The 17,108-nt window shown below is 44.7% G+C and overlaps 1 protein-coding gene across 5 annotated transcripts in view; it reads right to left on the bottom strand.

Moving 5' to 3' along the window:
* Positions 1-280: 280 nt before the first annotated feature.
* The window catches only part of LOC117890673 (zwei Ig domain protein zig-8), a 68,043-nt gene continuing 51,215 nt past the window's right edge, over positions 281-17,108 (bottom strand). Inside the window, exons 3-10 of one of the 5 annotated variants that reach the window (XM_034795653.1) lie at positions 13,040-14,020; positions 7,247-7,371; positions 6,404-6,481; positions 5,085-5,252; positions 3,444-3,578; positions 3,123-3,336; positions 2,682-2,793; positions 281-2,577 (exon numbers count right to left, since the gene is read on the bottom strand). In XM_034795653.1, coding sequence (XP_034651544.1) covers positions 2,559-2,577; positions 2,682-2,793; positions 3,123-3,336; positions 3,444-3,578; positions 5,085-5,252; positions 6,404-6,481; positions 7,247-7,371; positions 13,040-13,151 — 963 coding nt within the window. In that variant the 5' untranslated portion in view covers positions 13,152-14,020 and the 3' untranslated portion in view covers positions 281-2,558. Of the gene's footprint in view, positions 2,578-2,681; positions 2,794-3,122; positions 3,337-3,443; positions 3,579-5,084; positions 5,253-6,394; positions 6,485-7,246; positions 7,372-13,039; positions 14,021-17,108 lie in introns of all 5 variants that reach the window. The other 4 variants (XM_034795650.1, XM_034795654.1, XM_034795651.1 and 1 more) reach the window with 4 other exon arrangements.

Raw genomic sequence — 17,108 nt, forward strand, 5'->3', positions numbered from 1 at the left:
CTGGCCTGATTGGCAATTGCCAATTGCCATTTTTACCTAAAACAGAAACAACATATAGAGTCCTTGGAACTCCCCCCGCCGGAGACACGAAAAAAACAGAGCAGTTTAGTTAATTTTTAAATTACATTTATTTTCTCATGATAATCACTTGATTTATTCGAATGCATTCGATTCGTTTTGTTTTCCATACATTTTCCGTTTTCTATCCAGTATTATCTTTTGTTTCTCATTCTTTGTATCTGTGTGTGCGAGCACAAAGTATCTTTTGTTCGTTTTGGTTTTGGTTACTTTTATTAATATGTTTTATTATTATTAAATTCATATTCATTAAATAGTTGCAAGTTGAAATTTTACATTAATGCGCACGAGCATATACAATGAAAACATTTGAATCGCTTCTGAAATTGTTTCTGTATTTATTTATCCATCGCTATGTTTCCCCTTCTTATCGAAAGTACAATATTTATAATATGTTTTGTTTGTTGCCATATGTGGGTTTCATTAATTATAATTAATTAATTATAATCGATAATTATCGATTGGCCACTATTAGCCATTCACAATAAAATTTAATACAAAATATTTACAGTGGAAAAATGCTTAACAGTGGAAACCAACTAAATGTTCCATACAATCCGATTGAATTAAATTTAATTCGATTAAATTCAATCCAATAAAATGAGTAGAAGTTGTTCAACGGGCTCTGGGCATACGCATACACATGCAAACACATCAAGGAGACTCTGGGAATGTAATTATCAGTTTTCAGTTTTCTCAATATCTTCAATATTTTGACTATGGTTCAATGATTACGCTAAGATTTTGGTTTCGGTATACACTAAGGAATCTATTCAACTTCAATTGGTATCTCTTAACAGCTTTAAGTTGTAAATTACGTACTGACACTGAACGAATGTTAGTTATTTTTGCTTGTTTGTTTCTTTGTTTGTTGGTTAAATCTGACAACACATCGATTGCAATATCGATATATCGTATATGTTTTGTAGACTGCTGCCCCTTGCGATGGAGGACAGAGTGTAAGAAACAGTCGGGAGGTTGTACATACTCTATATGTATATTACGTAGATGTTTGTTGCTTTACCCGGCTTGATCGATTGAGGTGTTTAGGTGATGTTAGGAGTGAAGATGGGAGTCCGGAGAATGTGGGAAAGTAAATGGACACTTTCTGAAGATACGAACGAGATGAATTAAAGGAATTCCCGGATTTGGCTGACTGATGAAGTTTTATTATCCTACTTTTTTTAATCTATATGTAGCTAGGTGTCTCCCTCCTCCGCTCTATCGATAATGAGTGCTTGCAATTAATTACAGCTTTATTCTGACAGCTTAAACCCCCCATAATGCATACCTTGGGCCTGACCAAATTCCAGTTTTGCCCACTTTCAGTCAGTTGCAGTTGTTTTACGAGTATGCATGCCTGATTTTTTTTGAGTACGGTTTCAATGATTATGTACACAACTTAAATTACGATTTTTTCTGCCTCTGAATTGGTGTGTTCGGGTGTCCTTGTGTGTGCGTATGTGTGTGTGCCATGCCATTTGCAATGAAATTTATTTACAAACTTAATAACAAAATTAATTATCATAGGGGGATGTTGTCGTTCTCGGCTTTGAAATCGTTACGATTTTTTATTTTTGTTGTGGCCTTTTCTATGGGCTGGACGTGCCCCTTGCCCTCTTTTATACTTTTAGTTTTCAATTAGCAATTAGTAACAGTTGTAATAGCGTTTTAATGTCTGTGTTTTATGTCTCCATACATGTTTGTATGCCTGTCTGTATGTATACCTTGATTTAATGGACTGAAATTAGCTACTTATGCAAATTTTGTTTCCGTACGAGAGTAATGTGATGTGATGTGATGTGGAATGAGCCATTCCACTGACTCGGACAGAGACATTTTAAAGCAAAATACTCGTATCCATTTTCGGTTCAACTATTTCATACGAGTGCCAGTAAAAACAAGGCAGCATCCGGATTGATTCAATGGTAAGTAGGGAGTACGGAGGGAAGTATAATGGTGAACAAGTTAACAAAAACCTATTCATAACTGTTGTTCACATACAAATACATATCAAAATTCGTCAACATACTGTACAGTACACAGTCATTGGGGCGGGGGGTGGGGGAAGTGTGTTCCCAACTATGTAAACTAAGGCTTATCTCAACGTTCCGGGATGCACATACATACATACATGCATACATACGAGTAAATGCTTACTCGCATACGAGTAAGAGGAGAACCCGATACCCATAAAAACGTAACGTACTTTGACTGTGATTGGTTTTGAATGATTTTTACACTTGATTTTGCAGCTTGCACCGAGCTTAGCTTAGCAATTATTCTACCTTTGGTTTATTTTTACTTCTTTTGGTTTTGTTATTCGTTTCTTCTTTTAGTTATTTATCTTGCACCGCCCGCTGTGGCCGTTTAGTTTAAGTCTAACACTGAAATAGCTTAAATAGGATTTTTTTTTGTAAGCGTGCGAGCACTTCGCATGTTTCCACGTGGAAAGCTGGGCAGCTTTCCCAGCCATGTGCTTAGGTCAGAAAGATGCGTCTGAGGATGTGAAAGGGGGCGAAACAAGAGATAAAAGATATAGAATTTGCATGCAGTTAGCGACTTGATGCAATTTCTTTGGCAGCTGACTGAGCCGCACTTACCTCACAACTACAGTGTTCAGCAGAAGACAGGGCGCCAGCATCGACCGAAATATGTGCGCCAGGCGATCGGCCGAGGAAGTCTTCCGCCTGGAGATGGCCGCCATATTGTCGCCTGCAAGTGACAGCCGGAATAAATTTGAATCCGAATTAGAATTTGTTTCGTGGAAGCGAGAGCGGTAGCGAGAGAAATTGCAATTACGAGCAGCAGCAGCGCCACTGCTAGTGCATTTGCATCGTCCCATTCCCGGGGATTGGCATTTTCATTTTAATAAGCTGCAGGCATCGCGCAATTTGCATATTTTCATTTACACGTCTTATCATCATTATCAAAATGCACTCAATGTCTATTTAAATGCTAAAATCACTGGGAAACTCAATTTAGCCACCAGACTGTGGCCCCACTCCCATTCAGACAGCGTCTCTTGCATTTACTACTCGTACCTTTTGAGACGAAGACGTAGATGCTCGCCGGCTCCGTGTTGCTGGCAGAGCAGGTGTAATTGCCCGAGTCGGTGATTTGCGGCTCACGAATGATCAGGCGGCTCTGGGTCCTAGGCCCCGGTGTGGTCTCTATGGAGATGTCTCGCCTGGCATCGTAGTAGTTGATGAGCCGATCGTTCTTCTGCCAGTACACGTACTGCGGTGGTGTTGGACTCTGTGGTAGAGAGGCGAAAAGAGAAAAGTTGAGCTCCAGTCCGACGGAGAGAATGCAGATGGATTTTCCACTCTGCAATCTGATAGTCTGGTTCTGGCTGGTCTTACCTTTTCAATAATGCAAACCAAATTGATTGTGGAGCCCATGTCCACATGCAGCTCGCCAGAGCCGAGTATGAAGGCCTCCGGCACAACCACTTGAAGATTCACAAAGTGCGAAATGATGCCAGTCGGTGTCGAGACCTGTGTGTTTTACGAAGAAAGCAGAGAGCAAGTGCGGCAATTGAGTGCGATTGGTATTCGTAATCAACTCCAGTCTTAATGCCCCAGTAAACTCCAAGCAGGAATCGAGAAACAGCTTCTAGCCCGCACACTGTCGAGAAATCGTTGTGAGTGCAAGAAATGTTGCACTCATTGAAATGCAAATCAAACAATTTCAATTTGGCACGCAAAAATGAAACAAAAACGAACGTTTTCTGTATAAGTGGGGAAGTGCTCCGTCGCTTCCTACTTGTCCCAACTGCTCCTCCAAAATATTCAGCAGACAGCAATCGCTACAGCAGCAGATCCGGAGCTGCTTCTGCTACTGCTAGTTCTGCAGCAGCAATGGAGAGGGAAAAATAATCATTTCGGCATATTTGCATGCAGCTCTCGTCTCATTCCACTCCGGAGAGGACATTGGCTGGCTGCCCCGACTGACTCGCTGACTCTGGCCCTGGCATGCGGCTTCTCATATTGAAATTGCATGCAAACAATTTTGAAATTGAAGCTACGTTTCCGAAACTGCTTCCCCATCCTCTGCGCTTATACCCTCCGTCTATGTACATATGTATATCCATCTAGTCATAGCAGCCCAAGCCCAAGCCCGAATCCGAACCCCAGCCCCAGCCCAGGCCCGAGTGGCACTTGTGCTGCTGCACAAACAGAGTTACTGTCAAGTGTCCATTTCAGCAGTGTCTAACTTTGTTGCTTTTCGGTTAGTTGTCGTTGGCTCCCACATCTCACCCTTTTCCTGCTTCTCCTAAGCTGCTTTCGTTTCTTTTCCTGACTACAAACACGCCCTTTCCATATTTGCATTCGCATGACTTTGGGGTTTACTTGTGCATTACTTCGACGAGTGCCAGAAACAGTTTCAGTCGCACGCGCTGCAGCACATTCGCTGTGACTGTGGTGCAGTCACTGGCCAAAATTTGTCAGTGTCGTCCAGTTTATCTGTCGGTCCCGGCACCCTCTTGCGTGTGCTCTGCTCTTGTGTTCCTTACTGTTCCGTGCCAGCCTCCGGCCTGCCAGTCACATGGTTTCGGTTGGGCGGACAAGCGGACATGTCCATGCCCTCATGCGCATTCCCATTCCCCAGTCCCCAGCCCCATTTCCCACTGCAGAGACCATGCCATCGCATTCCACAGCCACTGCCAATGCCAACGACAGATGACCAGATGTCCTGGGGCAGTTTCCTTAAATCGAACTTTTGCAGATAAAACTTCATTTGCATTTTACAATTAAATCATGCACATGCGAAAAAATCGACGTGACGTGAAATCAGCGACAACCAAAAAGCCCAAAAACCCAAAAACCTCAATATTGCGTATACGCACAAATAACCAGACAGAAAGAATAAAAGACAGCTGGAAACGAGAGCGTATGCAAATTTCACTTTCAACTGCGCCGTATGCATAAAATATGGAGCCATCATTTTACGCCCACCCCACCTGCTACCACCCACACCCACTATCTGCCTCGCCCACTCACCTGACACTCGTACATGCCGTGATCCCGCCGCTGTACGAACTTTATTTGCAGAGTCCACATGTTGGAACCGGGCGTGTGGAGTATCGCAAAGCGCTCGTCGTTGGTGTAGAGCTGGGCCCCCGATGAGAGGATGTGCCAGTCCCGGCGACGTATCCAAGAAATTTGGTTCTGTTGAGGAGAGTGCCACGCACGGGCACACAATTAACGATCCGAACAAATTGATAACTTAGCATTACAGTCCGATAACCGACAGTCACCGACGGTGTGGAACATAAAAGAGGCTTGTTATGGAATTAGCGTCAACATGCGAGTGTTCTAGGAATGTGATTATAAAAAGCTCATCAACGCAGTCGATTTGTGGGTGTTGTGTTGGGTGGCAGCTTGTGTTAAAATGAAATACGACATGTGGTTACAGGGGGATAAACTAGTTTTAATACCACTACCTTCATGCATACACAAAAACACAAACTAGATGAATATGCGAGTGTGTGAGTACATGTCATTTAATTGTAGTTTCATTGACCTGAAAATGCTAAGCCTGGAATGAAAGGATATAAATGAACATGACCGGGACAAAAATGTTTCTTTTCTACCAACAGCCGCTTTAGGTGGTACCTTCTATCCGATAGCAGATATCCAATTTGATGGCCAATTCATAATCGCAGATGATCTGAACAAAGTGCCGACAGCCGTGGGCTAATTAATTACCAGATATTTTTGCCAACAACTGCAATACGTCGTCCCTTGCGTGTCCATTGTGACGCTTAATTGGCTGTTAACCCAGGAGAATGTCAAACAATGTGTACCAAAATTGTCATCCTGCCAAACGTTTGCTTTCAGCTACAAATTAAGCTCTTGTGGGTCCGATGTTCGTGCTCGGCTGCTTAACAAATTAGACTTTTGCGTGCCGCAGTCGAGGAAACTCAAAAAAGCAAAATGAAAGCGCCATATAATTAGAATGGGAAAGAAGGACGATAACGGGAAAATGGGCGGAAAATGCAAATAGAAAAGCTGCAGCTGCAGCTGTGCTTACTAGCAGATCTTTATCTATCCACTGGTACCTACATATGTACATATCTCTGGCATTCTGCTGGGCTATATGGGGATTCAATTTTGCAGCCACTAAACAAAACGCTTGTCTATAGCTACACAAACTACGAGTATGCCTGGCATGCAGAGGAGTGATTAGAGGGATGAGGAGGATGCAGGATGTTAATGGAGGAAGCAGGGCTTTGTGTGCACATAGAACTCAATGGAGGCATGTCGTTGTCGTCGTTCGGCGAGGTACAATTAAAGAGACAAAAACAAACCCAATTTACACCCACTCTATCCACGCCGGAGACCTTGCAGACCAGAAAGGCGGTGCCACCCAGCTGGACGGTTGTGTTGTGCGCCATCAGCTGTTGGAGATGTGTTGGAGTGAGCATAGAAGAAGAGAGAAAGAGAGAAGGGGAGAAACAGAGAGAGAATACACAAGACAAAAAGTTAAAAGTTCATTTTTTATGGCGTCGAAGGAAGAATAAAAAGCGAAACGCGCCCCAAGTCGCACAATTAGTCAGCAAAACAGAGCCAGATCCAGAACCAGAACCAGAGCAAGGACAACGACAGCCCTAGCAGTGTAGTCGGGCCCAAGGATTCGGAAGTGGCCGCTTTGTCTGGATCTAGATCAGGGCCTGGGTCTGGATGGGGTCCGTGTCCGGGCCTGTGTCCGTGTCTGGTTGTCTTGTGGTTGTGGTGGGCTTGCCATTTGGATAATTAGATTCGAAGCCAGTGCGGATGAATTATAAATAAGCACTAAAGATTAATTATTGCCGGGCAATGCCGGGCAGTGACTGGCAGTGCCGGACTCATCCTGATCCTAATCGGGCCCATCCTCATGCTTGCTGGTAATTAGTGTTATCCCGATGCAATTGGACTTGGATTGGCATCGATCTCATGGTCAGAATGTCTCCTCTTCTGCTTGCATACAGAAAAATTAACATTTTGACAGAGGTTCAGGACACTCCTGAACCCAGCTTGGCATTGTCCTTGCTGCTGTAATGGAGCTGGGTTGCCTGCAGCACGTAGCACCTGTGTTTGCAGTCCATTCAATTCGAATAACACTTCATTGCACTTGGGGTTGTGGGATTGTGGGACAAAGGCAGTCCGTTAGTTGGACTTACCTCGCTATCCTCAAACATTGGACTGTCGCTCGAGTCGAGATTATTGTCCAATTTGGAATCGGCATTTATACCGCCGCGCATCCATAGCTTTTTCCAGTCGTTATCTGTGAGTATTGACTTCTGATCTGCAATCAAAGAAAGAGCAGCCAGGAGCGTAAGACAAAACCAACTCGAGAGTGGAGTTGGGAGTGGAAAGTGCAATTGTAAATTGTGTTTAGAGTTCCTCCCGTACCCCGTACCCCGTCCCCAATCCTCCCGACAGGACTCTCGTTCTGTTCCACAAATCCGATTGATTTGATTTCAAAGCAATCAGCCAAAGTGAAAGGCTGGAGTAGCTGCCAAGTGGAAGTGCCTGGCCTTTTGATAGTCCAAAGCCAACTCAGACCCGAGCTCAGCCACAATCTTCTATACTTCCATTTCAGATTTCACCAAAAATCTAAGCCTGTTGAAATAATAAAGCGTTTGATTGACACCGGGGGTCCCAGCGTGTTATTTATGATTATTGCCGCTACATGGCGTTTATCGATTTCCCGTTCTCCTTCTCCCTACGAGTACGTCAGAGCACACAGACACTCAAACTTCGCAAAAGGCTGGCTCTTTAATTTGTTTTCGTGTTTATTTTGCCTGACACGCCATACAGGTTGACTTATCTGCTATCAGAAAAGGATTGCAAAACCTTTCGCTGAAAGCATCCCTCTTGTTGATTTTATTTAGAAATATGTTTTGCCAAAGTATATTGCGAAACAATCGACTAACTGAGAAGAAAAGTGTTTGCAATAGAAGTTTGTTTAAAAAGTAATTAAAACGAGAAGGGACGTGTGAGATGCTTCTTACGCGTCACAACTTTTATACCCGGCACTCAGTACTGCATCTGCACCTTAGCGGTTATTTGTCAAATTTTACATTTTTTCTTCATCTGTCATCTACATCAACAACACGCTCCTTTAGCTCGCCACCCTCCCCTAGAGCCACACACTGCAGAGTCAGGGCAGAGACGCGGCAGAGTCAGAGACGTGTCAGAGGCAGCGACGCGGCACTGCGCGAAGCAGAGTGTGAATGAGAGAATGTGAAAAAAGGGGACGGGGTGGGTTTAGCCACTGCAAATTAATTTCTTCTTTGTGGCTATAATAATGATCCAATTGGATCCCAATTTGGTGATCTGATAGATATGGTCATTCCCTACGGACTGGCGTTTTTAGTTTTCTTTTATCTTCAAAATAGATTTGGGAGGTTTTTTTTGTAACAGAAGTCTGGATGCACAATTTGGTGGCTCTAGCTTTTATAGATCCAGGCGCTCAACAAGACGGACGGACGGACGGACAGACGGAGAGACGGACAGGCAGACATGGCTCTATCGAGTCGGCGAGAATATACATACTTTATGGGGTCGGAAACGTTTCCTTCTGTGCGTTACATACAACCGTTATTCGCACAAATACAATATACCCTATTTACTCTTCGAGTACCGGGTATAATTAGGTTAAGTCGGACTGCTGTGCCCAAGTGCATTTACTGTGGCAGGGCATTTCATTTCAAAGAGTCTCTGCAACTTATGGAAAAATGAAACATTTTGGAGAGCACAACTTCTGCAAATTGGTGAGTACTATAATAGTTGAAACAGAGCAAGTTTCGCTGCTTAATTCGCTATTAAGATGCATCCTTTCGGCAGGAGCGAATTTTAATGTTAGTCAGAGCGGCTAAACTTTCCGATCTGAGTGTATTTTTCAATTTAGAAACTTTGATTGCCTATGTTACGCTGTCGGACAGTCGGGAGATGGCCATCCGTCCGTCAAGCCGCTGAAAATTAATTTTCGGCTGAGTACACTTTGCTTTTACGCTGCTTCGGCTGCGTGCTCAAGCCCCTGGAATATGGCCGCTAAAAGGTGGACTATCTATCTATTATTAATCCGCTGTTGCTGCCAATTGGAGTGTGGCTGTGTGTGTTGGGGCAAATCGGCACTCAATCAATCAGGCAAACGTAATGCAGAAAATGTCAGCAGACAAGGATGCGAAGTGAGCTCTGCGAAATTTCGCACAAGAAATGTTCCAAGAAATACAAAATGCGCAGTGTCGTTGTTTGCAGGCTGGGGAAAAATACACGGCTCCACCTTCCTCAACGCTCGCTGGCGGCTATAAAACACAGCGAAGCGAGCTCACAGTTTTATTGCCTCGTAAATTTTTATAGTTCATACTTTAGGCATGCGTATGCAGTGCCACACAGCCACACTGCCACAGTGGTGCTTGGGTTTGTGTTTGTGTGTGTGTTTGCGTATGCGTACTTGAATTGGTGCGTATCTGTGTGTGCATTGTCCTTTGTTAGCACCGATGTTATTTATTTGGCCGCAGTCCGCAGTGACGTCAAAGTTCTGGTCACGCTGCATTGATTTTAAATTTGTTCCACTGTCCCCAAATGGTCTGAGGTTTTTCTTGATATTCGGAAACGTGTCGGGGAGCATCGTATCATCTTCAGCCGTTTCATACCAAGCCTCAAACTATTAATAACATTAAATATTTCAAGGAAAATGCAAAATGCGCAGACATAGGCGATTCCATTTGTCTCAAGTCGGCTTGGGGCGGCTTTATGATGGGTCAGGTCGACTTTGACGGTCAGAGAGGACAACATAAATTGTTGATATATACGTGTATGGACATACATACATATATATATCTTTATCTTATGTGTTTTTGTGCTAGTGTGTGTGTGGGCCTGCCATGCATACAAATGCAGAGATATATATGTACACATATACATTTTGGATATGTGGCAAGAGCCAAGTGGAAATATATTGCGAATGTTAGGAGGAATGTAAATGCTCAGACTAAGACTCAGACACAAAGCCAACAAACGCACAGTGGGATGGCTATGGCGTAAGGTCAAGTGGCAGAGGCAAAGGCAGTGGCAGTGGTGTAGAGCGGGGCGTAGCTCGATAATAGTGAAAAAACACGCACTGCTAATAAAAAGGCTAAAGCCGCGTATTTAAACGCATCCTCTTTGGTCTCAGCAAGTCCCACTCCCAACCCGATTCCGACTGTGGCCCTACGTGCGCATGTCAGCTGCCTGCGGCTTAGGCGTGTGAATTATATTATGCCTGAAAGTAGGCAACAGTAATAAAACTTGCGCAAGAAGCGATAGAAAAAGGTCCCCGGCGGCCCAGCCCACTCTTGCTTCACTCTCCTCTCACATCTTCCCCTCCCCCACAGGGCAAACCGGATGGCTCGGAGGAAGTGGCAGAAAAAGCTGGCAATACATAAGTTTTCGTTTCGTTCATCGCATTTTTCATTCGATATCGCATGGCCTGGCCTGGCCCGGCTCCACCCATCACTAAAAAGCGATAAATAATGAAGTCAGCAAGTGCGGCTGGCATGCTCGCATGTTTATTATTAATAATAAATATTTCTTGTCAATCTCCCGTCCGTGCCACTGCCACACTTCCTCTCATCCATCCCTTTCTACCTCCCTCCCTCCCTTCGACCGTTTAAGCCGTATGGCGCAAAGTCACGACACACTGGTTATTTTCCTTGTTGGTTTTGTAGTTGTGCGCACTTGTCATGTTTCAAATTATTATTTATCTGTCTCTGTCGCTGTCTCCATCTCCATCTACATCTCTGTCGCTGTCTCCGCCTTTGTCTTTATTTCTGCGTACTTCTAACATTTTAATGCCTGCCACTGTGTGTGTGTGTGTGTGTGTATGCATGTGTTTGTGAGAGTATTAAGAACGAAAGCCGCTTAAGTCGACGCTCTTTTCCCGCTTGGCCCACAAGTACTTAGCACTTTTTAAGCTGCCCGGCTCTGCATGGCATAGCCTGAACCTGAACCTGAAGCCGCAAGCCAAAGATCGCATCGTCTTGCGTAACACCTCCTCGCACTCCACAGACTCATATGCGCCATGAGCTTAATTTTAAAACCGCTAAGCAAATTTGTAAAATAGCTGACTGTGAAGCTACAGCGGGAGCAGCGCAGCAGCAGCATGAAATCGAGTGTGCCAAAGGTAAAAGGAGTGCGGAAAGAATGGAAAATGCTCGAGTGCGTGCGCGTGTGCTGCCCCAGCGACCTTGAGTAAGGCAAATGTGGCACAGACAGAAAGGAAGAAGGCGCATGTGACCTTTTCGGGCTGTCAGCCAGAAGGGCTAAGCAGACTTTGTACGCCTTTGGCATTGACTGTGAAAATTATGGTATTATTTTGCGAAGCTCGTGCTGCGCAAGAAGCCACAGTATTACATATGTCTGCGGAAGCCCTTCATGTAGCTGGTTTGGGTCTCTTAACCTGATGGGCTGCAATGCCACTATGAAGTATTAATCTTATAGGAAAACTTCCATTCTTATTACGTATCATTCGGGATCTTTAGCCATGACCTGATGGTCCTACAATAAGAGTATAAGCGCATTGTCACTCCAGCTTCTAAGTTTATACCCTCGTAGCTCCCCTCCTTTTCAGCTTTGTGCGCACTTTAAAAGTCAATTTGGGAAACTTTTTTGTTCGACAACGATTTTCAAGCCACAAGGCGTCGCAATAAATTTTCAATTTTTGCATTGTCACGCGAGCTCCGTTTGTTTTCACAGCCACTCTCCCCCTCCGAACCACCGAGGCGCCGTGCTGCCACCTCCAATCTCCCTATGGAGGCTGCGTAATGAGCGGACCGCGCGTTTCGATAAGGTGTCCTCGTTGGAGGCGGATAATTTATGCGTAACGCGTTCGACCGCCGGAACAACAACAGGAAACATCGCGGCAGCTCCGACTTTGCGTGGCACTTTCAGGTCAAAACCAAAGCCACAAGGGCAGCAGCTACACACAAGAACAACAACCGAACCGACCGTCAACAAGGTGGGTCGCGGTGCCCTCAACGCTAATCTCTCCCCTGTGTATTTTTCATTATCCTTATTATTTGTGAATGTTACGTGTTGGCCATAACTTAGACGGTCTAACGATGCGTATACGTGACGGAAACGAACACACACAGACAGGAAAAGAGAGGGCGAATACTTTGGGTGTGGCACGCTTTTAGGCGTTGCCGCCCATTTAAAGTAAATTAGCGAAAGGTCAAAACGCGAGGCGATGCGAATGAAAAATTAATTATTGTTTGCAGACCAATTGCCAAAAGATTTAAATTGTTTAGCTGCATTCAGAAAGCTGCTTAAAGTTGCCTATCTTCCCCATCTTCCCCCAACTCTGCTCTCAGCAGAGCACTTTTCGAAGGGGCCTGTGTTACCTGCCACCGCTCTGCTGCATCCCATTTACGAAATGAATTGCAAACATTTAAATACTCTACCTACACTTTTTTCTGCATCGCCCGTCTTATTAATGAAAATTTTCGGGCGAAACTTTGTGCCACAGGTGCCTGGCCAAGCCATCTCTCAGCAGCACGCAGAACATGGCAAGCCGATGATAATAAAATTTCCAGCATAATAAATCCGTAAATTGGCAAAGTTTCCATGCCGACTTTCATTCCGCGTTAAGGGGCTTTAATTCTAGCACTGAGGAGGACTCGGTGGATGCGGATGAGGATGGGGCTTGTAACGATTTGTTGTCTTTTTGTAAATATTAAAATAAACTGCTGCATACTTTGAGTTTAAGCAGCCACTGGGCTAACTGGATATGGTATGGGCCAGCGCGGCAGTGGCAGTGGAGCAGAGCGAATAAATTTGGTTTCAATTTACTTAGCACTTCACTAAGCCTCTCGCCAGGCCCTCCGGCGAGAGCTCATGGCCGAAGAAATAGCCCTAATTAAATTCTTGGTAGGAGCATAAAAGACTAAGGGCTAGGGACAGAATAGTAAAAGAATACCAGTACACACCTGGCTCGAGTGTTGTGGCCAGCAGCAGCGTCGGCACGCAGAGCAGAAGGATACTCAGTTCCATCAGATGGATGGGCCGCCGCAGACGGACCAGCAGCCGTGGAGGCAACATTAGTGGCAGCTTCCCTAGTGTTCCGATCCTGTCCAGTCACTGTTCTGTTCAGAAAACTCTTCTCTGCCTATTGCCTACTGCCTACAGACTAGACGTTGGGGCAGGCACATCGACAGGCGGCGGTTCGAGCGGGTGTTGTGCGGCTGGTCCTTGTGGCTGATTATTAGGGTTAATGGCTTTTTGAATGAACGCGCAGAATCCTTTCAGCTCCGGCTCCGGCTACTGCACAATGCCAGCATCTCCGGCGCACATATGCCTGGCTGACGCTGACTGCTCTCAGCTGCCTCAGATGCCTCTGATAAATGATGCTCTTCCAATGCGCAGCGTTGCCTTTTTTGTTGTCTCCTGTCAATGCGATGTCTGTTGTCTGCTGTCTGTTGTATGTTGTCTGATGCCGCCTGTTGTCCTGCGTGCAACAATACGTCCTTACCCCACTTGCAACACGTCGCCAATTTGCAGCTTGTTGTTCGTTTCTTTCTCCCTTTCTTCTCTAGGAGCTGCGTGGAGGCACAACTTGCATGCTCTCCATCATTTTTCATGTCACAGCGCGTTAGCACATTAAGCTACATACATCTGTGTCTGTGTTTAGCTGCCTCAGTATCTGTATCTGTATTCGTAGCTGTAGCGGAGGCAGTGGGTGTATCTATAGTGTCTTCTACTGTGTAGCCGGCAAAAAATTAACACTCGCTTTTTATGAAATTACATTCAATTTGCTGTAGTGGGTGCTTCGTGTTGCTTTCTTGCTTTGTTTTGGCAACAACAATGGTAGGGGCGATGATGAATCGTTTCTAATGTAATGTCCTTTGAGAGCAGCAGCACTTTTTCTGCGAGTCCTTTGTAGAGTTTTGTGGTAGCACCCAGACCATTATCTGGAAAGCAGAAAGAGGGAAAATAAAGTGCATAAATATTAGATTCCAAGACGAAACTTTAAGATCTTAAAGATGTGGACTAATATCGCTCCCCAATTAAAATATTATTTTTTTGGTACAACTCTGGCTAGATAGATTGCGGGGATTGTAATTCATTTGCATTTAGAATGAAATTTATTTATTGCTCTGCCAAATTTGCCACATTATTTATAGGTCAGTGCGAGCGGGAGCAACTTGTCCGAGATTATGCAAAGCGCCCACCGCGGCCAGCGAATGAATGGCTCAACAATTGCCCGGACTGGACCTGAACGCTGGACACCACTCAGTAGGAGTGTGGTTATGGCTCTGGCAGAGCTTCGAGGGTGGACTCTGGCACTCCCTAAATTTGTATTTATTTGCATGCACGCGTGAGTGAGTTTATTTAAATTTTTATGCTCGGCGCATAAAAAACGAAGAGCACAGGCAACTTGGTCAAACTTTTGTACGATGTCATAATTTTTATCTGCTGCGTCGCTCTTTCTTCGCTCTTCTATTTGGTTTTTTTTTATTTCCCAAGTTTTTTATATTTATTTCTTTGTTTATATCGGAGCGGGAGCTGAAGATGGAGTAGCTCTTCAATTTTCAACGTTTATGTTCGGGTCTGTGTTCAACTTGTCGAGCAAACAGCGCTAATGAATCCGAGTCTGCGAAGCGTTGTGCACATAAATTAAAATTGAAATTCGGCCGCAAAATTGCCAAAGCGTTCGCTCATTTTAATTACAAAACTATGCGGCTTTCGGGGCTCTGCTCTGCGATTTCCTGATTTTCCGCATTTTCCGCTCGCCACGCTTGCCAAGTGTGCGATGGTATTTAATTAACGGCGCTCTCATGGACAAACATTAGCAAATGTCATGCAGCCCAAATTTATGACACACTCGTGTACAATTCATTTAAATTGATAATACTGCCCGGCTTATGGGTGGGATCCTTGGGGGTATTTTGGGGCGTGGATCTAATGGTGTGGCCCTGAGCGTTCATATGTACGTATACTGTACGATTATATACCATGATATTTGCTGGTACTTTGCTTCTTTCGCACTCTCGTGCCGTGTCGTAAGAGTATGAGTACGAGTATCACAAATGCAGCAGTTTAGAGTAATTCGCAGAGTAAATGTCATGCCAGAGGAATGCTTGTTTATGTATCTGAATTCTCAATGTGTGAGTGCTGCTCAACACAACTATGCACTTAAATGCAGTCACGTACACACGCTCACAGACACACGGACACAGCTTGCACACATAGACGTACATATTATTATCTTGACACAATGGTGCCATAAAACTTAAAGACCCCCACAGCAGTTTCGCCTTTGCTGTTGCCTTTGCTTTTGCCTAGTGCCTGGGCGAGGGCAAGCGCTGAAGGACATGGCATTTGCCATGCCTTTGCCTCTTTCTGCCCACTCTCTTCCTCTTCCCCTTCCTCTACCTCTTCCTCATTCTCATTCTCTTTCTGTTGCTGTGCTCTTCTTTCATTCCACTCGCACTGCATATGCGCATTTGTTTGCATTTTGCACACACTCTCGTAGTCCAACAGTCGTCCTTCTGTTTCCCCTCGTCCTCCACATCCTTCTGGATATTTCTTTCTTTCCTCTGGCGCTTTAGAGGTTATATGGAAATTGTAATAAGTTGAAAACCAAAAAGCTGATGTCATGAGGTTAGTTGCTGTGGCTCAAGTTTCAAGCGACAATCATGTGCTTTTCTTTTGTGCTTTGTTTCGCTCTGGTCTGACCTCATACTTCATTTTGTAGCTTTTGTTTAGCATGTCATCTGACTCTGACTCCTGCTCTGGCTCTTGCCTTTGCTCTTGCTCTCGCCCTGCTCGTCCGTTGGCTTTCGCTTTAGCTCTCGCTCTGGCTCCTGGTCGTGCCTGGCCATGCCTAAGTTGCATAATGCACTCCGATGGTGCACTGAGCCTGGCCATATTGTTATTGCAGTCGTTTGGCCATGCTGTCGGAAATGTAACGGCATGCCAACATGGTAAACATTCAGAGAGGAAGAGAGAGAAGAGGGACACACAGGAGCATGCATAAATAAGTATGTGAAAGGACCGTGTATTATTGCTGACAGTAATTGTGGAGGCTAGTAAATTATTAAAATGTTTATTCGGGGAGTTAGCCAGAAGAGACCAAAAGTTGCATCACACTGCGTATGATTGATATGATGGACTGCTATCAAACCAGGGAATTCTGTCTCGGCGGGTGTTGCTTGCTCAACGCTGCGGGAGATAACCAACTAAATTCACTTGCGTTTAATTTCCAGTGGCGGCCACACAGTTTTCGGAACAAAAGTTTTGGCCACCAACTGCAACTGCTCTCAAAAGTTGGTTGAGCCAAAATCAATTTGGTGCTCCCCGCATTGGTTGGCCTTTTAATTAGCATTTGTAATTATCGTAATTACATTGGCCTGTGGCGAAATTAGATAATTATTTGAGGGAGGACTCTCGCCCATTTCCCCTTGCAGAGCAGGAAAGTTATGTGAAATGGCATTACGAATGCCATAAATGGGGCAGCAAGCCGTAACAATGTCCATTCTGTGGCCAGCGTTGTGGGCTGCTGGATGTGGATGATCAGCTTCTTGTTCCCGCTCGTATCCACGCACACGCCCACGAATTCAGATGGAAACGGCGCGTAGCGCATTTTGATTGCAATTGCACTTGAGTGCCTGCATAAAAATGCGCATTATATAAATTTCTCCCTTTAAGTGCCGACATTGTAGTTACACTGAATGCACTTGTATCCACTCATACGTACGCACGAGTATATGCGTGTCTGTGTTCGTGCGTGGCCATTTTGCATCTCTTGTGTTCGGGTAATTGTTTTGCGTACATTTCCGTTTCCGCTACGCTGCACTTGAATGGCTCTCATTTTCGCCATTTTTATTTACAGCCATAGGAGGCCTATCAACGACTCTTAATAATGGACCAATTGTTCGGCATGCATCAGAATTTGCATGCACTTTCACGTGTTGATCGACTATTGAACGCACGCTAAAAGCAAGCATAAGCAAAGGCTATAATAATGATAAAATCTAATCACAATGCGCTGATCTG

This window comes from Drosophila subobscura, chromosome E (assembly GCF_008121235.1).
Source record: "Drosophila subobscura isolate 14011-0131.10 chromosome E, UCBerk_Dsub_1.0, whole genome shotgun sequence".
Taxonomy (NCBI): Eukaryota; Metazoa; Arthropoda; class Insecta; order Diptera; family Drosophilidae; genus Drosophila; species Drosophila subobscura.